Below are 27636 nucleotides of genomic sequence, written 5' to 3'. Positions count from 1 at the left end.
GAGGAGGCACCATTCCATGCTTCTTTCTGCTCACTTTAAGAATATGTGTTATACACTGCATAGTTTTTAAATGTGATCAGTTGCCTTGGTGACAGAACACACAGCAGCAACTCTGCTCTCATTATAAGACAATTTTTAAATAATTTTTATTTTTAAGATTAAGCATCCTCATCAACAATCCAGAAACAGTCCGTGCTCTTCGGATACACACACATAAAACGGTTATAAGTGATTCCTCAATTTTCAATGACAAGGTAGGAAAAAAGAACATGTTCACACCTGCAACTGAAGTCCTCTGTCCTTTTTCCCCCAAAATCTTATTTTGCTACCAAGCCACTCACCAAACCATAAGGAAAGACAATTTTTTTAAAAGCCAACAAAACCCAGAAACAGGGATCTAGGTATCAACCCCAAACAGTGCTGTTGCAAAAAAAAAAAAAAAAAATGGATAGGAAGACAAATTTCCATAGCTCATTAGAGAAGAGCTTTAAAAAGAATTCAGAAAGTTAGGACGGGAACTATGGTGGTGTAGTGTTCAAAAAGCAAAGATAATGAAAGTTCAGCTGGTTTAGCTTGGGAATATATTAGGCTTTCTCCTATCTCAGCAGAGGAAATAAAAATATTAGCTGCTGGAGCTAATAGTAAAACTGTCCCTACCAATGAACGGTAGGGTGAGCGTCAACGGAGAGAAAGGAGAACAAAAGGTAGCAAAGACAAGTTGTTTTGAATCTAGGCTCTACTGCCTAGAAGACAGAGGAAAGCTGCATACGGCTGAAATTCCTCTGAGCCAGTACCAATAAACTATAGACCTGGCTCAAAACCAGTGGACTATATGCCACGAAGAAATATATCTGGTGACCCATACTGCTTATGGTATTAAAAATATTTTAATAATTATCTATAAATTTCTATTCTGAAAAGCAGTAGATCAAAATGACAGTGGGTCATCCAATCAGTGATAGAGCAAAGAGCTTCCTCCAAAGAAAACTAACGTAGCAGAAATTCAGGTTGGAAGGAATGTAACATGGAGTAAATGGGATCAGGCTCTCAGGACAGTTTAATAAGGCGCCTACCCACCCCAGCTATCAGGAGTATACTGAGGGAGCTCCCTTAGATGTCTTAGCGGGATGCTTCTTAGAATAAAAAGGTCTGTAAGTTTAACTCTTGACCCTTCTTCTCCTTACCTAAAGCTTGGGGAAGAAAATAAATATTTACTTTTTAACTATTCAAAGCTTCAGCACATTATAATATTTAATATTTTCTAGTTTCCATTTTCTGAACCTTTGGCTTAATATTTCCTCAATTATGTTACAATGAAAAATGTACGAATGTGCCTTAATCAGTAGTACCACATGAAAATATAAACTTTGTTCTTCCATATCTTCTGCCTAGGAAGAGTGAATGAATGGTACCCTAAATATCCTGCAAAGTTACTTTGTGTACTTGACAAAAGATTAGGGCAAACCATTCCACGTCCGTATCTTGAGCAGCAGGAGTTAACTAGTCTTCAACCTCATCTTCCCAAATATCTCCATTAACATCCACAGCATGGAACAACCTCGAAGCAGAAAATAAGGTACACTTTAATACACCTGACAGAAATGGAATAAAACTTCTTTCCTGTTTTCAAAAATACTTTCTGTACTCTTCTGATAACATCTTTGCATATCTTTCCCTCTTTAAACATTCCACTGGGGAGGGCTGAAATATGGGTCCCTCTGAATAAGCTGCCTTAAAGTTTATAAGAATAGCCCTTTTAGGATTCAGACAACTCTCCAGGGCCAAAGATAAACTATAATAGGAGATAGGTATCACAAAACTGATACTCAGTGTGGTACAATATCTGGAATAAGCCACAACTAGGATAGTCAGGCAACCTAGAACCTGAACTCCTTCAAAACACTGTAACTCTGTTACATGCTAACCACTCCGCTCTCTCCATCTTCACTTGCACTCTCCATCTGTAGAATGTTTTACAGTTGCCAATGTCTTTTTTCCTTCCCTTATGTTACTTAACATTTATGCAATTTTCAACACTATATTCCCAACAGTTCATGGGCAGAGCTTGCTTCTTCAATTTATCTTACAGTTTGATAACACCAATGATTGTAGGTACTCCACAGAGGCCTGTTAGCAAAGATTATCAACTGCTGCTGAAATTGGAGCTGCTGGAGAATAGGCTATTCATACTGTGTCAAGGCATCACCCTACAGACCACTTACTAATGACAAAAAGAAAACTTACTTTTACAATGGAGCAAATGATAGAACTGAGCATCATACCAACAGCAGAAAGCCTGACACTATGGATCTGATGTGATACTATATGAAGTACATCACCCTTCATTAAGTATTCATGCCAAAAATGCTACTCTAAATCTAGTCAAACTTCAGTCCAGATTTAACTTCCACTGACAGGAAACAGAAAGGATACAGAAGAAAACTAAAAGACTCCATGGAGAACCAAAATCCAGAAGAGGTTATAGAGGGTAACAGCCTGGACTCTTCAAAGTCAATGTTCCCCCCTAACACATACAAAGAAAAAGTGGACAAAACTTTTCTCTATTAAACTAAAGAGACGGAATCAAAGAAAATGGTTGAACTCAATTAGATTCTGGTTCAATAAAACAGGTTTAAAAGATATTTTTAGGGATAATGGAGAAGCTTTAAGTATTTTATTAGATGATAGTATGCCATCACTGTCAAATTTTTTAAAGCATTTTGTTATGTAGAAGAATTTTCTTATCTTAGGAAAGACCTGTGGAAACATACAGAGAAGAAGCATCTTATCTCCAGCTTAGGGTCAAATAGTTCAGCAATAATTTAGTAAACAAATACGGCAAAATATTACCGATTGTTCATTTGGGTGGAAGGTATCCTACTAATCATAGTCCTATCCTTTCAACTCTTCTCTACGTTTGGAAATTTTCACTATAAAAAGTTGAGGAGGATAAGAAATAAAATTCCCAGATAGTATATTTTCATCATAAAACTCATTTTCAAGAAAGTCTCATATATAGGGGAAAATACTTAAGAGAATTCTCTAAATAGTCAGAGTACTTAAGTAAAATTAACTGGACTCATGGTCTGCAAATCAAGTACCAAAAATTGCTACCGAGACTAGGGGTTTTGTGTGTACATACCGGTTAAAACATGGGGAAGCAGGATCAGTGAAATGTTTATAAGGGTTTGCTCTAGAGAGCGAACCCATACAAATCCAGCAGAAATACTGCATACAGCCAGTACATGTCATCTTGTTACATCCGTCTAATTTCTGGTGGGAGAGATAGAAAGAGAAATGCACATGCCAAAATGCTACGGTACAACATTCTCCTAGTCTTCCCCGCTTTCCAGTGCAGGGTTGAGATGTACAGATGACACACTGATAACTGTTGAAATCTAATTCTTTTTCATTACAAGTAAAACACAGAAAATACTTAGCAGGTGTTCCTACAACTAGATACTTAGCAAAATCCCTTCTGATGAACAGTAGACCCAAGACAAACACGTACACTGTAAGTGAAACATGTAATTAGATTAATATTAAAACGTTTGGGTTTAATACATGGGATTTTATATTCTCTACATAAATCTAAGTAAACAGTACCAAGTCCCCCACTCTATCACAGAGCTGAGGCATGTCAGAAGTGGTTAAACAGAATGCCCATGTCCTTAACGGAGTAACAGGCATCACTACCAGGGCCAATTCAGACATAACGGGTTGGAACAATAAATTAAACGCAAAGATACATTTTGATTTTAAAATATATTAAGATTTTTGTCAAGAAGCAATAGATTTATCTATCTTGACTCAGATTGATGGGAAAATTCTCTATTTCTTAAGTAGGTACTTGTTAAATAAGTGTGCTAAATTCCAGGATAAACAGTTCTGAGAAGTCAGGCTTGAGGTTTTTTGGGTTTTGTTTTTTTTTTTAACTCACACAGATGAGTTAAGAGTTGATTGTAGCTCTAGTATGGCCTCCTCATAACCCATTCAATTTTGAGATGGCTATAATGTGAGAACAATTGTCACTGTACGAAAGCACTTTGAAAAGGGAGGTCTACATACATTTAAGGTCAATACCAGTATTTCCAGTAAACTTGCATCTTCCAAGTAAGAAGGTTTAATAAATACCAAAGTGTGTTTTCTTCATTAGTCACAAAATCAAAAGGTTTCTTGAGGAAATTATAACATGCTTGCAAGTAGGTTTGCCTCCAAGTCTGTCCCCAAACCTTTACCTCGATAGGAGTCCCACAGCACGGGCAGCTCTTTGAGTTCTTTTCTAGCCACTCCTTACTTTCCATCTCTTCCAGTGCCTTCTGAATCACCCTCTTACCATATCTCTGTTCCAAAAATCTTTTATTGGCCTCATCTGCTTGCAGGTACTCATTTCGTAAGTCTATTAATTTCTCTAGAAAGTGAAACGGAAAATTAACTTTTATACAACTTTGTAATGCTGATTAAAACCATTAAAAATGGCCATAACCTTTGACTACTCAATAATGTTATTTCTGGGACTCCATCATAAGAAATTAACCCAAAGAAAAGTTTATATGCACAGAGATGCGTGTAACAATGGCAAACAAATTAAATGTCCAAGGGAATAATTATGTGTGAAAGAGCCACTTAATGACATTAATATTTAGTTATTAGGATGGTTATAACTCAATTAAAATACTCATTACAGAATCCAGAAAAATTTTGCACATTTAGGTTGTAAGTAGGTAAAAATTACACATGCACAAATGACAGAGAATGAAAAGGAATCAAAAGCTGGACTTGTTACAGGTGACAGAATAATAGCTTATATTTTTCCTTCGATCTTCACTTATGAATGTTGATATGTTTGTGCAACTAGTAGTATACAGTGAAAGATTAACTTCTCTAAATAATACAAAGGGTGGAACAGAGCTGATTTTCCATGAAGTCAGCATCATTCACCATTTGATAACAAGACCTACCAAATTAAACAACAGCACCTTCGGCTTAAGGGCAAAGACCAATTGTTCAATACTCCATGCTAAAAAAAGCCAGTGAATAAAACTGACCACCTGCATGTACTGAAAAACTCCTCCTGTCAACTTTTCCCCTTGACACTCTTCAATCTGGTTTCTACTGCTTTATCACTTAACTCAAATGGAATGGGCAGCCATTCTCAAAGGCTTTATTTATAGACAAAGGCTTTTGCTCACAAAATTACCTTAATTTTTCAACACAACTAATTAAAGACCTCCCTCAACAATGTTCTAGTTATTTTATTAATTTACTCTCCTCATATTATTTAGAGCTTTGTCTCCCTTTTGATGCAGTGGACATCTTCTGAGGCAGAACTCTATCTGCACTTTTCCTTCACCTGTGAATCCTTTCTCTGTTTTGTTCATTCCCATGGCTTCATCACTTCTACTTAGATGTAGTAGACATGTATTCTGTTTATCCTGTCACTTTTGTCCCCTCTGCTAATTTAAAGCATTTTTTGTGTTCCTAGACATCTTAAGGACAAAGGTTACTGCTTTTATGCTCTCCAAATAATAAAACTATTAGTATATCATGTATTTCATATGGTCATATCCAATACAGAGATATAGACAGAGATTGCTAATTTTGCTGAAGCTCCCAAGCCTATCTTCAATTTCTTCCTCAAATATTGTGAAACATCTGAAATGTACTTCAGCCTCTCAATGATAAGGATACAGAGGTCTAAAGTAAAAGCTTATACTCTGGTGAGTTCCCCATCCCAGCTGCCTATGGACTATAAGACCTGCTCTAGGCAACTGGAAGTACTGTATTTACTCATTCTCCTCTCAGGGTACTTTCTTGGAGATAATGACACTCTGCTAACCATTAGTAACTATAGTAATACTGGTATTAACACTTACCATTTTGCATTTTACATGCATTTTACATCCATTCTCAAACCATCTACGGTGAAGGACCAATTTTTTTCCCCCACCCTGTCAAGGACCAATACTTTTGGAAATATAATCAAATGAATTATTAGAAAAATGAAAGTAATGCAACAATGAATATATATATATGTTCATGTATAATTGAAAAATTGTGCTCTACACTGGAATTTGACACAACATTGTAAAATGATTATAAATCAATAAAAAATGTTAAAAAAAAAGAAAAAAGAAAAATGAAAGTAAGCTTAAATTTTTATTAGATCTGATATAAAATTACTCTCTGAAATCATTATTAAAGTTTCAAACACTGACTCTCAGTTCCTGTATTTATCTTGTCACAGACCACTATAACACGTATAACAACTTTAAATAGCACTCCAACAGGTCATCTGAACCTTATAACAACCTTAAAAAGTAGCTATTGTTATCATCCTTGTTAGTGTGAGAAAGACTACGTCACCAAAGTTTAGTTATATTGATGAAGAGGGCCTGATTTCTCAATCCTTATCTAGGTCAGAAATGGCTAACAGGTTTCACCTCCTGTGCCTACCTTAAGAGAGGGTGGCTTTCACTCTTTTTTAATTAAAAAAATTTTTTTATTGAAGTGTAGTTGATTTACAATGTTAGTTTCAGTTGTACAGCAAAGTGATTCAGTTATATATATATTTTTTTTTCTTTTCAGATTCTTTTCCATTATATGTGATTACAAGAAATTGAATATAGTTTCGTGTACTATACAAGGACCTGTGTAGGTTCTTGTTTATTTCATATACAATGTGTGTCTATTAATCCCCACAGAGGATGGCTTTCTGAAGTGCTCTGTTGAGGAAGATTCTGAGGCCTCCCTGGGCTCAAGGAGAAAGCACCTGATGATTGATCAGACATGTGTACCATGGAAACGAGTGACAGCTTAGACGCTATGATTTGCCAACCACGATCTACCTTATTCCTTATTCATAGATGGAAATTACCTTGTCATCCCTTCCCTGGAATGCACCCCCTTGATATGTGCATGGCTTGTTTCCTGCCTTCCTTCAAGTCTTTACTCAAACCACTTTGCCAGCGAGGTCTCCCCCTGGTTTTTCTAAATAAAATCCCAAGCCTCTACCCTTTCAGAACATTTTATATCCTGTCCTTGTTATATTTTTTTTCTCTACAGCATTTACCATCATCTAATATTCTTACTTATTTTGTTTGCCTTTCTCTCCAATTAGAATATAAGTCCCATGAGGCCGTTTAGTCCCTGCTATGTCTCCAGAACCTAGGACAGTAACTGACAAAAATATCTGTTGAACAAACACTTCCAAGTTGAAGGACTGAAATTATAGGCTTTTTTAGGGGGGTGGGGGGGCACTGGGAGACTGAGGTCACACGGTTACAACTTACCTGCAGTCACCTTACATGGAGACACCCCATGGTAGGTCAGTCTGCACAAAGTACAGAAGGCAAAATTGCAGCTGGAGCAGATGCCCATTGTGCAGCCAGGCTCCTGCATCACAGGCAACTGGCAGCATGGGCGCGGGCAGTAAACCACATCTGCCATCAGGTCCAAGGTGGACTGGAGGAGAAGGCGGTCGTAACGGGCAAATAACTCTGCTTCCACTAGCTCTTTGACCTGAAGTTAAAAACATAAGATACCACAGGTTTGATGATTTCCCAACGAGTCCTAACCCTGAGGAGATCCTTAGGATGCTGGTGTAAACCAGATGCACATAAATTAAAACACTCTACCTTACTTCAAAATCAAACCCAGGAGGGGAAGTCTGTATCTTCCCTGAGATGACATGATCACATGAGCCTACCATTTATCAAAACAAAGCAAACTGTACACTTTAAATGAGTACATTTATGCTTTAATAAAGCTGATTTAAAAAAAAAAAAATGAAACCAAGCAGGCTGTCTTTAAAGTCTGTAAACATTTGGTTAACCATTCCAAGGGATAAACCCTTCAGATTCAACCTCACACAAAGATAAGGTAGTAACTCCCCCATCTAGCAGATATACAGAGTAAATCACCAGAACTACTTAATTTTTTTAACACTCATCCTGGCCAAGGACCGCCCATTTCAAAGCCAGCAAAGGAATCATTTACATTTGCTTAACAGGGAAAGTTAAGACCATGGCATTCTTGATGGATACAATGAAACACCTTGTGGGCTGGCTCCAAGGCTTCAGACCGCCCTGATGAGCCTTATCAAGGAAGTTCCTGAGGTGTCTCCTTTTGTGAAAGAGAATTAGGGGGCAGCACAATAAAAAGTTACCTGACCAGGAGTGGCCACTGAAGGGCACTTGGGTTCTGGGCAGTTGAGGCATTGAACTTGGCCATCTCTGATCTGGATTTCAAAGTAGTCCTTGAGACAGGCTTTGCAGTACACGTGCCTGCACTCCAAGAAGTACATGCATTCACTACCTAGCTTCTCACAGAAACAGATATTGCACAGGAACAATTTACTATTAAAGCATTTTATCTGCTGAGCTTGATCAAAGTCCAAGATCTCCTGGATCAGACTCGACAACGACTCCACATCCTGCACAGCTCTCTCGTCCACAACTTCCTCTTGGTCTGCATCAGATCCGGCAGCTCCTCCAAAATCTAGTTCTGTGTTGGGAGAGGCCTGAGCCATCCTTCTCTGCACTTTTTTCTGAGAACCCATCTTGAGTTCCAAAGGAGAGACAATATTCAAGTACGCTAAGGTCTCTTCCTTAAGAAACTGCATCCAGGCAAATAGTACCACGCTGCCACGGTGTTCTTCCCACAGGTTGTCTAAGTGCTTGCAGAGAGCAGACAGCTAGGAAAAAACACATGAGGATGCTGATGAGTTTGGAAAGATGATGATGCTGTCAACTCCTGATTTCCCTTGAAATCTTTTTAACTTTTAAATTAGGCTTTTACACTTCCTAACATGATTTTTTTTACTGCTGTGTTAAACTGTGCTGCAAAACAGCACCAGTGCTCTAATCTGAGCACTTCTTAAAATACTCAGCAACATGAGCCACAGTAAAGCACAAAGTCAGAAGATAAAAGTACCATGAAAACAACAGAAATGGCAAGACTCCGCCAGATGCAGAATTAGCTTTACATATGAGCCACTGAAATGAAGGACTTTTCTATTCTTTATTTTTCTCCGTTTCAGCATTGCTATCTATCTCATGTAGGAGAAGAGATCTAGTTCTGAAATGAACCATTTCTATTCCTTTGGAGTCCTAGCCCTGTATGTACTCTGCAATAATGACTAGGAAAATAATAGTTTAAAAATACCCTCCAAGTTTTAAAGTTAATTCTTTCAGTCCTAGCAAGAAGCCAACTTGTGTGAAAGAATCACAAACAGAATCTAACCTCAGGGTCCTTGTTATTCAGATTTACAAGCTGATTTTAACTAAGCAATCTGGGCTTACGCCAGATCCTGACTAACAGAGGAAGGCAGACCGATTCTGAACCTGGACAAGATTACAAGCCCTCAACAATGGTTTGGCTGCCATAGGGAAGGCTTACATTTCCTAAGCTAAGGAACCAAAGTATTTCAACTTTTCCTCCTTAAAACCGGTCTGCTCAATTTGAAAGGCAAATATAAGAAGATTTGCCATTAGAAATGTGAAATACTTGTAAGTAGAGCTCAGGAATCATAAGCAGCTTTTCTTTTTAGGTAAACACCAAAAAATGAGCCTTCTAGATGCAAATAAATTTTGTAAATTTAAGTATCAAGTGAAAAAGGACCACATTCTCTCTTCCTTACACCGCAAACTGCTGCTCACTAAATCCTCTACATACACAAACTTAAACACTTATTGACCAGTTCAAGATTAGACAACTAATGTTTTTCTACATTTGCATGAATATGCTTATATGATCCACCAGAAACATGCTGAAATCTGTAAAATGTAATAGATACTAAAAGGGAAGGCAGCTCCAAGTGTTTCTTGAGCCAACAAGTCCAACGAAGAAGGCATTCTCCTCCATCCTTTTCTTATCCAGCCCCTTATCAAAAGAGGCATCTGGGATGTACATAAACGTACATCAAAAAGACTATAAAAATATTATAAGAGAAATAGTGTAAAATACTAGAAAACTAAACCCACTTCTATCCACCAACTCAGCTCAGTCAATACGGCAACTTCACTATCAACAGGTAAAATTGACAATGCCAAGGACTCAAGGCCCAGCAACAAACAAGAACTGAACCAAGGAACATAAGAGACTAATTAAAAATGTCAACCAGATGGGCAAAAACGTATCTGCAGACAGTCCTACGGTAATTTTAGCTGTGTAACATAAAATAATGAACAACCCTCTTCTCTCCACACCCCCAAAGCCAGCAGCAGGTGTATGCTATTTGGCTAGAATCTGTAATTACAACCACACACCCAGTTAATCTGTCCTTGTTTTGTGCAAGCACGTGTGTGTATGGGTACACGTGTGGACATGAAGTATCAGGAGCTCTCTGGAGAAATGGGACTGTAAACACCTAAATAATTCAGTCAACTCTCGGTGATCTAAACATCAAACATCCTTGATATTCTTGGGCACATAATCCACTGTCTTGTATGTATTGTCTCTGGCACAGATACTAAAACATAAGGTAAAATTCCCTTTTATTCTACATGTATTATCCTTTTTTAAAGTTTAATTTTGTTTTAAAACCGTAAGTTCAATTTTACAAACGTACTCTCATCTAAAGATTAGACTCTCATCTAAAGATGAGTAGGGTGGAGAATGAAAATTACAAGATCAAAAAGGAAAAACTGACAAGCTGTTCCATGAGGTCAAGTAGCTCTGACAGCTTTTGTCTTAATACATCAGCCTATCAATCTTCATCCTGACTTCTAAAAAGCCGCTGCTATTGATCCATTATCTATCCTGGAATGCTTCATATTAGCTTCAAGTCATCTTCATGTCTCAATCAAGAGCTGAGGTTGTTACTAGAAAGGATCTCTAACCCAGAGGAAATGAAGGCTCATAATATAAGGTCTCAATCCTTCATGAGACAGCTACAGCAACCATATGCATTTCTACTTGTGTGCATTTACATCAGTGAGGCCAGTCAACAACTCTTTGTTATTAATATACAGGCCTTTAAAAATAAAAGCATTTTTATGTTTTCTGAGGAAATTTGTTTATTATAACTACATTAGCTCAATTTTAGTCCTGCTAATTATAATTAAATCTTTATTTTCAGGAATGGATAAGAAACTAAAAAAAAAAAAAAAAGAATAAATAAAAAGCAATAGCAACATCTAAGGAAAAAGAGAAAATGAGGAGGACGAGGACCTTATAGTCTCCATTACAATCCAGACTAAATGGGAAAATAGCAAGACCAGAAAAGAAACAATACGCTTGATTAAAAATTACTCCTACGTAATTCATAATGATTAATCATTCTAATTATTGTCATTTCTTTCTGAAACACCAAACATTTTCAACTCATTAACATCAGGATTCTGTAGGCAACGGGAAAAAAAAATTACAAAATCAAAGCCGTTTGTTTTTCATGCACTGAATTCAAGATCACTGAGGTAGTCATCAATTAAAGATGATTTTTTAAGTTTCTAAAAGTGGATAGGAGAAATTAAGTTTCGGGTCTAACCTGAGTTGGTGACAGCCATTTGCCACTAAGTGTGAATGAAGGTGGGGAGGAGGATGGATAATCTGGTGGCAGTTCAAAGTTCAGCACAAGTGGAGGCAGAAAGCAAATGGTGTATTCAAAGCCACTATTCTGGAGACACTCATTTGAATTGCCTGAACCAAAAACAAAGGTTAGAAAGGATCAGCTGGTCAGCACTTGAGTGTCCATTACTGTTGAGCAGTGCTCAAGAAAAACTTAACGCTTTAGCTGAGGGGATAAAATCCCTCCTCCAAAGCACTTTCTGTTCCCTAATTTTACTTCATAGCCGCCACCTTAAAAAAAAAAAATCCGTAAGCCCTTAAAAACTCTACTACGCACTATGAAATTTAAAACAAAGATACACAACTTATTCTTGGATACACTTTTGAGTATAATTCCTAACACGAATGAGCAAGTAATACACAATGTTTTCTTTTGTTGTTGTTTTACAGTAGATAATTAAAGACACAATCTAGAGAAAAGGACATTTATTTCTATCAAAGAGCCATGACCTACTTAGACCGGCATGTGCCAACTACCCATGAATCATAGAGAATTTGTGCCAATCCAGTGATCTCAGGCTTAAGGGCAAGATACAACACATAACACTCTCACAATCAAAGTTTCATTTTAAATTATCACATTTGCTTTCTTTACTCAAAGCTTTTATAGTAGAAACATTCTGAGAAAGAATGCATCGATCTGAATGTTTGTATCAAAAGTAACAGTTTTTAATTTTTTTTCTGAAGCAAAAGGTCATAGAATAGCAGCATGTGTCATGTGTTTATGGTGGTTGAAATGATTCTGGAAACCGAATAGTATTAACAACCACTGTGGTACTTTAAATCTTCCCAAGGGTTTTCACATGTATTATTTCATTTTCTCTTTTATTATCCCTATTTAACAGCCAATGACTCATGGCTGATGAACTGCTTGTTAGACGATTAGAATGCATGAAATATGCAGGATAATAACCCAATTCAGTGGTCAAAAAGGCGGAATCAAATTGAAAACTGTTTACCCCCAGTCCAATTTTCAACTACAACAGAAATATGCATTAAATCTGTAATACTACCATCTATCACTACTGCCTGTAAACACAAGATGATAAATAATTTAGGGTATGCTAAGAAATTGAGAATAACCTTTATTTAGAAAAACACGTTTAAGAGAATATTAACTAACCGCTCACAAATATCTTGAAATTTTGTGGTAAGTCCAAATAGATTCTGGTTTCTCCACCTTGGACAGACTCTGCTTTTCTAAATTCGTCTCCATCATAAATACTTGCCAGGGCCAGCAATTCATCCTCCTGAGCTTCTCGGTCCTCTGACGACATTTAATTTTCTGGGAGTTGAAGATAATCATTAAAAACAGTTAAGAACAGAAAAGGCAGAGTTTGGAAAAAACTAGTGGCACTCTCCTCCCCCCAATTCCCCCCAAAAAGAAAGTTCCTCACCTACAACTGTAAAGAACTAATCAGTATTCTCACTTTTCCGTCAAACTAAAAACTAAGAAACTAAAAAAAGATATCTAGTATTCCGTAGCTCTGCAAGAGTAACAGCCTTTTTCAAAAAGGATGGCTGTGGTGCTTCTAATTGCCAACTTCATTAGTCACGGATGATTTAGGAATAAATGCATAATCAAAAACATTTTTTAAAAGGACAAATCACAAATTACTTTGACTTGCCTACTAAACCTAGCAAAGTGCCTTGCTACCAAAAGTAGTCAAAGTATATTTGATATACTACTTAAAAATAAATGAATTTTTTAAATCCACGGGAATCTCCAGGGCAGGTTTTCTCAACTTCAGCTACTGACATTTTGAAACAAACAATTCTTTGTTGTGGAAGGCAGTCCTGTGCATTACAGGATGTGTAACAGCATCCCTGGGTTCAACCTACTACATGCCAACAGTGTCCCTTTCCCTCAAGAGTTGTGACAATCAAAAATATCTCCAGATATTTAGCCAACTATCCCCTGCTGTGGAGGGGGAAGAAAACTGCTCCCAGTCGGGAACACCCTACCCTAGAGAATGTTACAGGGACAGGTATGATATCAGACAGATAACTGGGGAAGCAGCAAAATAACATTAAATTTTTGAAATAATGACAAATTCTGTCAAATCAATTTTAAGATTTACCATTATTTAGGTAACACCAACAACGAAAATATGCTGCATTTAAAGTATGAATCAATGCTCTTTAACTGCAGCAACTGAAGGATGCACCACAATATCAGATAATCTAAATGTGAAAAAATATGTAATGCAGATCTATGAAATAATACTTTAATAAAACAAAAACCAAATATTACCATTTTGTCAATTAAAATGTTGGACTATAACTGCATTTGCAAATATGTTCCCTCTCCAGAGAAATCTTTTTTTAAATTGAAATGCACAAAACTGAAACATAAGGACATGGTTTGTCACATTATAAAAGGTGACATGACAAAACTTTGACAAATTCATTTAAAATGATTCCATTTTCAAAAAGTAATTTTCTTCCCCAGCAAATAATGGTTCTGCTTAAGCTGTGCTGTTATCTAAGACACAGTGATATATTCTATTTTAGGTCAGTTAGTACCTGTTAATAATAACCAGAAGAAAAGGATATTAGCACCGCAATCCGTATTTCAGCTCAGAGTTTGGAATTCATGCAAATCTCATTTATTCTCCAGCTGATGGAGGTGAGACTGCTGAAGCTGGATAAGAGGCCAAGATGTGGAACTCATACTAGATATACTATAGAAACCCTGCCATCTGCAGAAAAAAATACAAAAGATGGTGTTAAGACACGCTCCAGATTGAAATTCTGAATTTTCATTACCACCACTTAAATCAAACACATCCTAACACAGTCAATCCTAATCCACAGCTGCATGTTACTCTCCTAGCACAGCCTGAGCCATGTGGTTGAAGGGACAATTGCGTGTTCCCAGCAGTGAGAGTGCCTTCAGCCCTGGGAGGAGCTAAGGAGAAACACCAAGGACATATGAAAGGACAGCACACTGTGCCCCTAACAAACAACTTCCTGGTGCTGTTTTTGTTTTTGTTTTTCCTTTCCTGTTCTGCTTCCTCTACTCCTTCATTTCCTATCTTCCTCCAGTTTTTCCTCTCGCCTGCTAATGAATTAATCCTGCCAGGGACACTCAACATTAGGCTAATTTAAGCATGATAGCAAGATTTTTTTTTTGTAGTTGATATATAGTATTATATAAATTACAGGTGTACAATATAGTGATTCACAATTTTTAAAGGTTATATTCTACTTATAGTTATTATAAAATATTGGCTATATTCTCCATGTTGTACAACATATCCCTGTAGCTGATTTTATACAAAATAGTTTGTATTTCTTAATCCCCATTGCCCCTCCCCCCTTTCCTCTCCCCAGTAGCAGGATATTTAAAAACAAAACAACAAAAGCAGTCACACACACACATGCATTTTTAAGTCATGGTCTACACGCTTTAGAATCAGGCTTCCTAACTGGGAATGAAGAAGGGGAGGGTAGTTCATAGATAGGTTTTGGAGAATCCTATCAACATCCTTAAATTATAGGCAAAAATATGATATAAAACCATAACTTTTAAACCAGATTCTCAGATGTGTGACTCCCAAGTAAGCTAAGAATGAAATACTTTTATTGAGCCCCTACTACTATGTACTGTATTGTCTTTTCACATTACCTTACTTAAACAATTTAACCACGTGTAGTATATGGTGATAATTTAATTAAGCTTTGTGTTTCTTCCTATTTAAACACTATAAACGGGGTGAGATGAGTTTCTAGTTTCTAGTGTTAGGTTAGTGTTTCCCATCTAGTACGCACGTTAGAATCACCCAAGGAGCTGCTTTTTAAAATCTTAATAGCCAAGCCGTACCCCAGAGCAATTAAATTAGGCATCAGCAGTTACGCAAGCTCTCCACCTGATTCTAATGCATAGCCAGGATTGAGCTCTACCCCAAGCAGTGTGTGCCATCAGCAGCTCCTCATAATCTACCCCACCAGACTCCAGCTTCTGAAGCTGCCACCAGGTCCCAGTCCCTTAATTCAGGTTGCTGACCTAAATTTCCTTCTGATTCTATCCATTTAGCCTTTAAGATCAGCCTCCAAAGCTCCTATTCCAACTAGACGTCATGACTTTCTTTAAAAATCCAGCAAACTTTTTTTCTGCAACTTTCCTATGACACTGTCACCTCCAACCTTGCATTACAGTTCTTCCTCTGAACTTGCACTTCCTCTCCTACCAGACTGCATTAGTGACTTAAGGTGAGGACCAAGTCTTTTGCATCTGTGTATTTTGTTCTCAGAATCTAGCAGTACCTTGCGTTAGACACTGGAAAAAACTAGAACTAAACTGGGGTGAGATGCAGCGTGCTGAAATGGGGGACTAATCATAAGGCTCAGTGCCTACGCTGCCACATCCCACCAGAAGCAGGAGGTTGGGTAGGTCGTCACAATCACAGAAAGGAAAGTAACTTAGTGAGCTCTTACCGTGTGTTAGGCATTGCACTAAGCCCTTCAGATGCATTAACTCCTGTTCGTTTTCCACAACCCCATGAAGCAAGTCCTATTACTATTCCCACGACACACAGAAAAATGGCATCTTGCTTACCTAAGGTCACACAGCTAATATAGAACTAAACCTTGATGCAGACCACCCAGTTTCTTCACCTGGAACACAGGAACGAGAATAAACCCGGGGCCAGAAGACGAGAGAGAATTCAACTTTAACATTAGTTTGGTGCAAACCGGAAACCGCTACACCAGCGGGGGAAGCCCCTCCTCTGCCGGGTTCCCCTCGGGCCTGGGAAAACCCTACTCATTCTCCCAGGCCACACCGTGCGGGCTCCGGCCCTGGGGTCAGCACGCCGCTGCCGGTGTCTCCACCGCTCACCGCCGGGCCTGCTGAGTCGTTGTTTGCACGACTCACCTACAACTGCGGGCAGGCCCAAGCCCTGCTACCTACCCCGGCGGCTGGACACAGAGGGCGCTGTGCGGCTGTGCGAGGTGTGGGCCGACCCCGGGCGTCCCGAATGAGCAGGGCCCGGACCTTCCCTTTCCTCCTCTGAGTGCCCGGAGGTCTTAGCCGGGCCGGGCTGGAGGCGCCCCGTCCCGGGTCTGGGGAGCTGAGGCCAGCTGAGCTGTCCCGGCCCGGCCGCCCTTCTCCGCCTCGCGCGCCCGGAGCGCTGTCCCCACCGTACCTTCCGACCGCCCCGCCGTGCCGGGCCCGAAAGTTCCGCCCTGCACCCTAGCTCTGGGTCCCCTCACCTCCACTCGCCGGCCCTGCCTGGAAACGCCCGGCTCAACCTGCGCACCGCCTCTTCCGTCTTCGAAGCTGTCAGCTGAGCCTGGCGGATCTGGCTGGTGCAGCCCCCGGCGTGAGAAAGGCTCTGCGCAGCCGCCGTGACCGCCCCGGCCCCTTGGCCGCCCCCCGCAGGTCAAAGGCGGCGCTGCAGGTGCGACCACCGTCACCCCTACCGCGGACCTGCTACACTTAAGTTTCTGGAGAAGGTGATACAAATGCAGTTTCTGAGGGCCCCGTGCCTAGGGGGCGCCTTTCTGTAGCTCTGGGATAGGGCCCGGGAATTAGAATTTTTTACTAATCCCTAGAGGTGGTCATGAGACAGCGGTCTACCTGGGGCAGACACTCCTGTAACAGTCCCAGACCTGCTTCCCCCGTAGGCTAAGCCTCTTCTCCCTCCCGGGATCCCAACGACCGTCTCAGAAAAGCTGTCCATCTTTCTGACACCTCCACTATGAAGGCATTTACTCATTGTTTGCATTATAACAGTAATGACTACCAGGTTTATTGAGCAATTAGGATGCTTCAAACCCTGTGCTAAGTGCTTTATGTAAAATTTCTCTTTATCTTCACTATAACCTTATTATTTAGGTACTGTTTGTTATTCCCACTTCATAAATGAGAAAATTGAAACTTAGGTTCAAGAACTTACCAAAGGGTACATGATTATTAAGAGGCTGAATAGGAATTAAAATTACATGCCCCAACCTCATGCCTTATGCAAAATTTAACTCAAAATGGATCAAAGACCTAAAAGTAAGAGTTAAAACTAAAAAACTCTTAGAATTGGAGTAAATCTTCATGAGCTTGGATTAAGGAAAAGTTCTTAGATATGACCAAAAGCCCAAGAACAAAAGAAAAAGTAGATAAATTGGATTCATCAATATTAAAAACCTTTGTGCTTCAAAGGACACTGTCAACAAAGTAAAAAGACAATTCACAGAATAGGAGAACATATTTGCAAATCACATATCTGATAAAGGTTTAATATCCAGAATATTTAAAGAACTCCTACAACTCAACAACAGAAAGACCAATAATACCTCAGTTTTAAAATAAGCAAAGGATCTGAATAGACATTTCTCAAAAAAGAGATGTACAAATGGTCAGTAAGCATGTGAAAAAATGCTCAACATCATTATTGGCATTAGGGAAATGCGAATCATGGGTGAGTTGTATTCCATTATATATATATATGCTGCATCTTCATTATCTATTCAATTATTGATGCACACTTAGGATGCTTCCATATCTTGGCAATTATAAATAATGTTGCTGTTAATAGTAGGGTGTATATATCTTTTTGAATTAATTCTTGTTTTGTGGTTGGCTCTATTCCTTTGATAACTATGTAAGTTTAAAAAGCTAAAGCTCTAAAGGGTTCTCAGAAACAATGAACAGTACATATATGTAAACTAAAAAATGTATGTGCAGTAAAAAAAAATGATCAAGCTATGAAAGACATGGAAGAAACTTAAAAGACATATTACTAAGTGAAAGAAGCCAGTCTGAAAAGGCTACAAACTGTATGATTCCAACCAAATGACATTCTGCAAAAGGCACAGCTACAGACACAATAAAAAGATCATGGTTTCCAGGGGTTTGAGGAGAGGGAGGGAGGGAGGGAGGGATGAACAGATGAAGCACAAGGGATTTTTTAGGGCAATGAAATTATTCTGTATGATACTATAGTGGTTACATGTCATTATGCCTTTGTCAAAACCCATAGAATATATAACATCGCGAGTGAACCCTAATGTAAACTATGGACTTTGGTTGATAATAATGTGCCCATGTTGGTTCATCGATTCTACCAAATAAGCCACACTGATGAGGGATGTGGAGGGGAGGGGAGGGCTTTGTGCAAATTCTCGGTATTTTCTGCTCAATTCTGTTGTGAACCTGAAACTGCTCTAAGAAGAGTCACTTCACACTCACTAGGACTGCTATAATAAAAAGAAAAATTAAAGAGAAAAAAATAAGCTCATAGATACAGTGAACAGTTTGGTGGTTGCCAGAGGTTGGGGGGAGGGGAAGCAAAATGGGTGGAGATACAAACTTTCAGTTATAAAATAAATAGGTCAAGGGAATGTTATGTGCACCATGGTGACTATAGTTAATAATACTCTATTGTATATTGAAAGTTGCTAAGAGAATAAATCTTAAAATTTTTCATCACAAGAAAAAAAAATCTATGTATGGTGACAGATGTTAACTAGACTTATTGTGGAAATCATTCCTCAATACATACAAGTATCAAATCATTATGTTGTATACATGAAACTAATATAATGTTGTATGTCAATTATACCTCAATAAAATGTTTTAAAAAGACAGATAGTAAGTGTTGGTGAAGATTTGGAGAAATTGGAATCCTCATATATTGCTTGTGGAAATGTAAAATGGTATAGCCACTTTGGAAAACACCTTGACAGTTCCTGAAAAAGTATCTTACAAGAAGACTCAGAAATTCTACTCCCAGGTGTCTATCCGAGAGAGTTGACAACACTTGTTTGCACAAAAACTTGTACACAAATACAGTTACATTTGTATATACTTATTGGTATGCAGTGTACACAGATGTACACTACAGCAGCAGTATTCACAATAGCCAAAAGGTACAAACAACCTAAATGTCCACCAATGGATGAATGGATAAACAAAATGTGATATGTCCATACAATGAAATATTACTCAGCTATAAAAAGGAATGAAGTACTAATAACATGCTACAACATAGATGACCCTTGAAAACATTATGCTGAGTGAAAGGAGTCAGACACAAAAGGCCACATACTACATGATTCCATATCTATGAAATGTCCTGAACAAGCAAATCCCTAGGGACAGAAAGTAGATTAGTGGCTGCCAGGCGCTCGGGCAAGAGGGAATGGGAAGTGATTGCTAATGGGTATGGAGGTTCTTTGGGAGGATAAGAATATTGTGGAACCAGATGGTGGTGATGGTTGTTCAACTTTGTGAGTATATCAGACACCATTGGATTGTACACTTTTAAAGGGTGAATTTTATCTTATGTGAATTATATCTCAAGAAAAAAAATTTAGATACAAAGTACTATTCTCAGGACTTCAGTGGGATGCTGAAATGTTGGTTCCTACTCCTAGGAACCATCAAACTAATATGACCCTAACAATCTAATAAGCTCCTGTGTCTTCATCGTATACCTCTTCTCCCCAAAAAACAATTTGCAGAACTAGGCCTGTAACTAAAACCTATGACATTCTTAAGGTCTTAACCACTGCTGTCTCCCAAACATGATTGGCTTCATGGGCCAGCTAGCTATGCAGTCACACTGGACCCTGTGCTCTGGAGGGCCTCAGGCTAAGAAGACATAGAATCTTGAAATTCTTTTAGAAAAAAATTATTCTTGAAATAATTTTCAGAGGCTTTGCATTTTTATTTTGCACTGGGCTTTGTAAATTACGTTGCTGGTCCTGTACCTGGCAGAGAAGAAAAGCCAAGTGGGAAAACTGTGGCGCTGGAAGGGCTTACCTGACTGCCACAGAAGGTACATTTTTGAAATGCAGATAATCAGTCCTAATTTTCTGTACTGTAAATCTTGACTGCTATGGAACAGAAACCTAACTACCCCTGTAATGGATACCAAAACCAGAACCGTACTCCTTAAAAATGCAAAGGAAGGAAGAAGAATCTCTGAAGCCATTCACTAATATCATGATTTATGTTTAGTCCAAGGAAATAAAACCAAGAGCAAAATGCATGGCAACTCTACTGCAGAGTGCTCCGAGCCGAGACCATGAACGCGACCAGAGACCTCCCAGGTGCAGAAAGGAAGGGAGCCAAAGAAACAGCTAGGGAACTTCTCACAAAGGCGGAGTGGGAGGTGAATTGTGACATCACATTGTGACCTCACGTCAGAGGTCACAGGATGGAGGGAATAGAAGAGAGAATTTCAAAGCATTGTCAATAATTTGGATGAAGGTTTAAAGAGGACTAAGCATTCAGAGTCCAGTTTGGAGGTCAGGATTGGATAAAGGGAGTTTTCTACTAAACTTTGTTTTTAAGACTCCATAAAAATAACAGATTTTTGTTGGTTTTACGTGCCTGGTTAGTCTTTTACATTGAGCTTTCACCACGTGCACAGCCCTCCACCGTGCTAAGCACTTTACATGATTTATCTCTTTTAAACACCCAGGACCCCATGACTGAGGCAATTTTATCACCCCATTTCACAAATGAGGGAATTGAGGCGCTAAGAGGTGAAGTGACTTTTACCAGTGTCGTTCAGTGGTGACATATAGTGTTAGGACAAATTCCTCATCAGCCTGACCCTCTCTTATAGTCTGCAAAAAATTAGGGTTTGTTGAAACCAATATACAGACAGAATAAAATTATTCTGGCTTTAAAAATGAAAAGGGACACAGAGTATAGGGAACCTCCTTGGTTGGGTTTATTTGTAGGGATTTGGTTGTTTTTGATGTAATGGAAATGTTTGTGCCAGTTATAAAATTCTGGTTTTTGAAGTGAAAAAAAAAAAAAGTGAATGAAGAGCCACAAATGGCAAAATATCCTTCTTTCTTATGGGTGAGTTGTATTCCACTACATGTATATATGCTGGACCTCCATTCTCTATTCAACTATTGATGTGCATTTAGGATGCTTCCATATCTTGGCAATTGTAAATAATGTTGCTGTTAATAGCAGGGTGTATGTATCTTTTTGAATTAATTCTTATTTTGTGGTTGGCTCTATTCCTTTGGTAACTATAAGTTTAAAAAGCTAAAGCTCTAAACGTTCTTGGAAACAATGAACAGTACATATATGTAAATTAAAAAATATCTGTGCAGTAAAAAAAAAATGATCTATCAAGCCATGAAAGACATAGAAGAAACTTAAAAGACATATTATGAAATGAAGGAAGCCAGTCTGAAAAGGCTACAAACTGTATGATTCCATCCAAATGACATTCTGCAAAAGGCACAGCTACAGAAACAATAAAAAGATCATGGTTTCCAGGGGTTTGGGGAGCGGGGGGAGGGGGATGAATAGATGGAGCACAAGGATTTTTAGGACAATGAAATTATTCTGTATGATATTATAGTGGTGGCTACGTGTCATTATGCATTTGTCAAAACCCACAGAATGTACAACATCAAGAGTGAACCCGAATATAAACTATGGACTTTGGTTGATAATAATGTGCCCAGGTTGGTTCATTGATTGTACCAAATATGCCACCCTGATGAGGGATGTGGAAGGTAGGGGAGTATGTATGTGTGGGTGGGGAGGGCTGTGTGCAAACTCTGTATTTTCTGCTCAATTCTGTTGTGAACCCAAAATTGCTCTAAAAGAATAAAGTCTATTAAAAAGAAAAAAAAAGAATGAAAAGGGACAGATACTAACTACTATATAGAAAATAGATAACAAATTTCTTCTGTATAGCACAGGGAACTATATTCAATATCTTGTAGAAACTTGAAAAAGAATATGAAAAGGAATATATATATATATATACATATATGTATGACTGAAACATTACGCTGTACACCAGAAATTGACACAACATTATAAACTGACTGTATTTCAATTTAAAAAAGTGAAAAGAGAAGGCCCTAGGGAAGTCAGGATTATGATTTATGACATAATGATAGGTGAGAGTGAGAATGCAGAGAGAGAGAGAGACCTAACTCCATACCCCACCCCAGGGACTCCAGATGATGGAGTCTAGGGCTAGGAGAGGATGGGGTGCGTAACCTACACCAGAGGTCAAGACCCAAGCCATTGGGTAGAGATGCAGCAGTGAATCATGTAATACGTCTGGTCCTGTATGGACCAGCAGGCTTTCCATCAGGACCTGCACTTATTTCCATCCAGCACTGGCATCCAATGGTGTCCAGAGACTTTGCTGAGCTCATCCCACCAGCCCCAGGGCGGGAGGGGCAGCCTCCTTTTCAAAGGCCACTCACGAGCACCCCTGAAATAAGCCTTGACATATAGAGGGGCAGCAGTGTGGAAGGGAAAGCCCTCCCCCAACTCTGGGACAGGACTGGACAGTGGTGAGTCCCACCCCAGTACAGAAGTATTACTGAATTCCTGCTGGTCTCCTGTTGTATTGGCTCACACTCTGTAGAACTCAAAAATTTTACTGCTATCACTGAGGAATCTGAAAAATTGGTGTTTCTTTAAAATTGGGGCTTCGTCCTCAAAAAAAAACCTGAGAGCTACTACACTAAAGGTGTGATTATAAGCAATTAACGATTAGAACACTACTCATATCCCATGCCCCGCTACTAAGCTAAACCTGATAGCAACCCTATAACATATTACATCATCCTTATTTTAAAGTTAAAGAGACTGATCACAGAGAACTTAAGTGGCTTGCCACTGTCACATAGGTGGTAAATTACAAAGCCAGTCTTTGAACCCAGGAAATTGGAGTCCTGAGCCCACATCATTTACCCTAATGCTCAGCTTAGATCAAGTTAACACTTCACTCAAGGAAAGTACTCAGTTAGGTCTGTAAGGAGAAATAGCCAGACCACCCATGTGGCCAGCTTCCCTGGTCAGTGCAGCTTAAACACCACCTCCGGTCATCCCAGGGTTATATAAAAAAGACACTCCTAAAAAGGCTTGTGGTGGCTGACAGTATAAAATGTTTTCTGTGCTTCTGATGCAAGGTAAAATTTGATTTACAATAATAGGCACAGAATGATCATGTTTATACTTGCAACCTGGCACTTTATTATTATTCCCCTGAATAACAGTGAACAGAGTTTTGTAACCCCAAGGTAACATGGCTCTGTAAGAAGGAAAGAGGGGTGAGATTTAGCAGCAGCTGCCATCATAAATCAGTGTGTGGCTGTTTCTCTCGGAGCTCGGAGCTCCAGGCTCAACTCCTGGCTGTCATAAACTTATAAAGGGAAGCCCCATGAGAATATATGTAATGATGGGAAGACTCATTTTTCTTCCTGCAAGAACCTTTCTGAAGCAAGGTGAGAATTAGGCTGATTAGATTCTATGTGAAGAAAGAAAACCAAACCAATGGTTTAGAGGAAGGGAAAATGTGGGTCAACTTCAGTTACTTCCCTTGCCAAAAAAAAAAAAAAAAGACCTTGTAAATGGAGAAGAATATGCTGAATTCCACCAAATAAATGAGTAAGTGGATGACTGAATAAATTAGTGAATGAGTGTGATCCCAGCTTCCTCTGGGGTGGTTCTTTCAGTGTGAGAACAGTTCGATCCTGGAGTTACCCAGAAATGCTGAATACGTAACAAGGCCAATCAACAGAGTCAGCCTCTGAATATTCATGCACAGATGATGCTCAAAGTCAATGTGTTTGATTTTTGTGTTTACTGATAGATTTTCCAATTCACTGTGTAAACCAAAATTCTAAAAATAAAAAAGAAGAGGAGAAGAGAAAACAGAAAAGAAATGTGTGCTGAGATCATACATTACTTCTGGGTAGAATTCCAGATAAAAATACTTATTCTAAAATTTTTGCATTGTTTACCTGAAAGTCAAATTTAACTGGGCATTGTTTTTATGTGTTAAATCTGGCAACCTACTTCTGTACTCATAACCCCACGTAGAAGAGAGTGCTGAAGATAGTACTGGGGAATAAGCCCACAACTGGGAGTTTTTTTAAAGGAAGGAAAACCAAAGGAGGAAGGAAAGAAGGAGACAAAAGAGTCTGCAGAAAAATGGAGGAAGAACCGGGTGTGCACAGAGCTTCTGGGGAGCGGTGATACAGGCACGGAGGAGTGGTGGGGACCAGGAGGATGCTCAGTAAGAAAGGCCTGATGGCTGTAGAGTTTGGTCCTTACAAGGTTGTTGGTGCTTCTGAGAAGTTCTGTGTCAGTGGATCTCAGTGAGGTTGGGGTGGGAAGGGGTGGATGGCAGAATGACCTGTAGTGCATCAGAACTGAAATCTACATGTTGGAAGTCGCCCACAGCAGACCAGGGGGAGAGACACAATACATGTGAAACTCTTATCAACTCAGAATTTATCTGGTCCAGTTTTGGGAGCCATGTTGTGCTTACTAAAACATAAGATAAACTGTAAGTCTTTTCTTGCATTTTTCCTGAAGATCGTAAAGGATCTCCAGAGGTTACAACAATCCATTGGAAAGTCCCTATCTTCAATCTACTTCTTTCATATTCTCTGCTGTGCTCTAGGGTACCCTCCCCTGATAATTCCCTCAACCTTGTCCCCCCATCTATTTTTCCTTTTGTTATGTAGATCAATTAGGCCTCTTTTTCAAGCGAAGAGGCCCAATCAACTTTCCCAACCTGGTCTCAAATGACTTGAAAGATGAAGCCTTTTCAAAGAATGGGAAACAGAGCTGGCAATTAGAAAATTCTCCTTGGCAGGCTGGGAGAGAGAAAAGTATGAATTTTCTGGCCCTGTCCCTGGTATTTTGAAAAGCCTTTCAAGTGATTGTGCTATCTGGGTCCTTTTGAGAGATACCACTCTTAATCAAGATATAAACCTTTTTTCATTTTTTGAAAAGTTCTGTTTCTTGGCAAATCTCTCCCTTCAAAGTACGTCTTCTTTCTGCATGGGGCTCAGAAAGAGGTGCCATTGTGTGGGAGTGAACATCTGTTGTCTGTCCCAACAAAGACCACAAAGGGCTGTGCCAGGAGAAGGTGACCCAGAACATCTACTTGAGTCTCCCAGTCAAGGTTCCTGGCTAGACTGGCTCTAACTTCAACAAGGTTTTGCTAAAAAAAAAAAAAAAAAATTAAAAAGAGGCAGAACTTAGTCACCTCCCCAACCAAAATGATCTGGAGGATGAAGCTTCCCTGCTCTACCAAAGCTGCCTTGCTGGTTGTGACTGTGGCAGCTGCTGGGCAGATTCACAGAGGAACCCCGGGGTGGGCAGCCGTCCTACAGGATATTCACAGTATGGGGCGTAACCTTAGCCTTCATCCAACGTGTCTGTGAATCCGCCAAGGGTCAGAGTCCCTCCCACCCCAGCTGGTATGACTCCTCAAGGTTCCTCAGGACCCCAGGGTTTTAAACAGATCCTCTGACTACCCTCCGCCTTCCCACTTCATCTCCCATCCCCTCCCTATAGCAACAGACCCAAGTGTGAGCAACCCCAAGGCAGGTGGTGAGCAAGGTCTGCAAGCACCAACCCCAAGTCTGCCCTCTTTTAAAAAATGTTTCAGTCTCAGCTATTTCTAATCTATTTCAGAGGACCTCTGCTCCTTCAAAGCTATTTTCAAAATTCAGGGTGATGAAGTCTTTCCAGACAAACTCCAGTTTCACCCTCTGACATATGGCTGCAAAAGATCAACAGACCCTGCAGCCAGAAAGGGGGAAAAATATGACTAAATGGGGACCTCACTCCCAGAGGTAACAGCCTTCAAAGAGTCTGATGCCTTGTTTGCTGGCTTTGGACTCGTAAAGGATTGTTTTAGCTTCATGCCCCTGGTGTGAGTAAAACAAACAACAATAATAAAACCATCTACAAAAGCCAAATTCAAACTTTTTCAGATCTGTGAATCCATTTTTGGCATCCCTGGTTCCCAGTCAAGGCCACACACACACACACACACACACACGCATCAATGCCCTTTCAAGAATATAAATGTTAACACATGTAGAACCAAGAATTCCATAATTCCTCCTGTGGGCACTGGGTCACACTAGGTTTCCCATTAAGAGAAATGATTGTCATCTGGGTCCAGCTCTTCCCGTTGTGTTCCCCATGGCTCAGGAACACAGGCCTGGTGCTGTAGACATTTGTGAATGGCAGCCACCCACCTCCCTGCCTCAGTGCCTGTCTCTCCGCCTTTGGCCACCAGATGGCATTCTGAAAGCATTCTCAGCACCCCGGTTTCCTGCACCAAAGCTCCCCTGCATTACTCGCAACTGGCCCTCTTCCCTCCCCCTTCTCCGTTCCCTTACAATCCATTTCCCAGAGTGCAGCTGCAGGGGCTTTCTGGAGGGTAAATCTGTGTGATCTTAGCCAAGTTACCCAGCCCTCTGTGCTAGGCTTCTTCACCCCCCTGGCATGGTTGTGAGGGTGGCCTGGGACGATGAAGTAAAGCACTCAGCTGCTGTTCTCCTCATCCTGCTCAGAGCCCTTCCAGAGCTCCCCATGGCCTTCAGGACAAGGTCCAAATCCTTAGCATGGGGCCCCAGGCCTTCATTATCTGGCAGCCCCTGCTGACATCCCCAGCGCACCTTCCAACCCCCGCTCCACAGACCCTCCTATAGGAATATAAGGAGCCAGCTCACCCACCTCCAGCCTCTGTCCATTCTGCTCCCTCCGCATGCTTTGCCACCCCCTCCCCCCACACACCCACCCTCCTGTGGCTCACTCCTCCATGTCCTTCAGGTTTATCCTCAAGCAGGAGCCCCCCAGGCCCCTGCCCCGGCCTGGACCACAGCCACTCCACTGGACCCACCTCTTTCATCCCCCTTCCACCGGAGACTGCAAGCCCCTTGGGGTCACTTTGTCCTGCTCACCGCCATGCACGTAGTAGGATGAGTGAGGGCCAGACCGTGAGACCCCTATGTGGCTGACCAGAGGGCAATGAGCTTCCCGCACGTCTCTGAGCTCCGAGGGGCTATTTGGCAGCTGGGAGCCTGGGGCCTGCTCTGGCTCCCCTCGAAGCACAGGCAGCACCAGACCCACACCCCAGCTTAGGGAGCCCTGGGAAATGAGCCTTGCTGGCCAAGAAGGCAGAGAAAAAAGTGAAGGGATCAATGCAAGACCGTTTTACCGTTTTCATTCAAGGTATAAAACCTGGAAAATAATCCAAGGTAAAAGCTAGTTGCACATAATGAGCGCTTTCTCTGTACCAGGTACTGTGCTGAGCCCTC

General features: G+C 40.0%; 1 protein-coding gene across 10 annotated transcripts; it reads right to left on the bottom strand.

Moving 5' to 3' along the window:
- Positions 1-116: 116 nt before the first annotated feature.
- Positions 117-16900, bottom strand: RNF14 (ring finger protein 14). 10 transcript variants are annotated; one of them, XM_010982155.3, is made up of 10 exons: positions 16786-16899; positions 16130-16188; positions 14095-14270; positions 12692-12853; positions 11489-11640; positions 8168-8695; positions 7293-7521; positions 4239-4411; positions 3143-3273; positions 117-1558 (listed from the first exon to the last, which is right to left on the bottom strand). In XM_010982155.3, the coding sequence occupies exons 4-10, from the start codon at positions 12843-12845 to the stop codon at positions 1501-1503; spliced, it is 1425 nt and encodes a 474-aa protein (XP_010980457.1). In that variant the 5' UTR covers positions 12846-12853; positions 14095-14270; positions 16130-16188; positions 16786-16899; the 3' UTR covers positions 117-1500. The 10 variants fall into 10 exon arrangements, with proteins under 10 accessions (XP_010980457.1, XP_064340471.1, XP_031305096.1 ...); XM_064484401.1 differs by having other exon boundaries at positions 12692-12874; positions 14126-14270; XM_031449236.2 differs by lacking the exon at positions 16786-16899 and adding an exon at positions 16484-16760.
- Between the last annotated feature and the right edge of the window lie 10736 nt (positions 16901-27636).

Source organism: Camelus dromedarius, chromosome 3 (assembly GCF_036321535.1).
Source record: "Camelus dromedarius isolate mCamDro1 chromosome 3, mCamDro1.pat, whole genome shotgun sequence".
NCBI classification, from domain to species: Eukaryota; Metazoa; Chordata; class Mammalia; order Artiodactyla; family Camelidae; genus Camelus; species Camelus dromedarius.
This window is presented reverse-complemented; position numbering and strand designations above follow the sequence as displayed.

Excerpts from the sequence above, each read along its gene's own strand:
- RNF14 (XM_010982155.3), bottom strand. The coding sequence starts at position 12,845 with ATGTCGTCAGAGGACCGAGAAGCTCAGGAGGATGAATTGCTGGCCCTG. Across the intron at positions 8,696-11,488 it reads AATGGCTGTCACCAACTCAG|CTGTCTGCTCTCTGCAAGCA; the intron begins GTTAGACCCGAA and ends GTTTTTTCCTAG. Across the intron at positions 1,559-3,142 it reads GCTTCCCCATGTTTTAACCG|GTTGTTCCATGCTGTGGATG; the intron begins GTATGTACACAC and ends TTCTGCTTCGAG.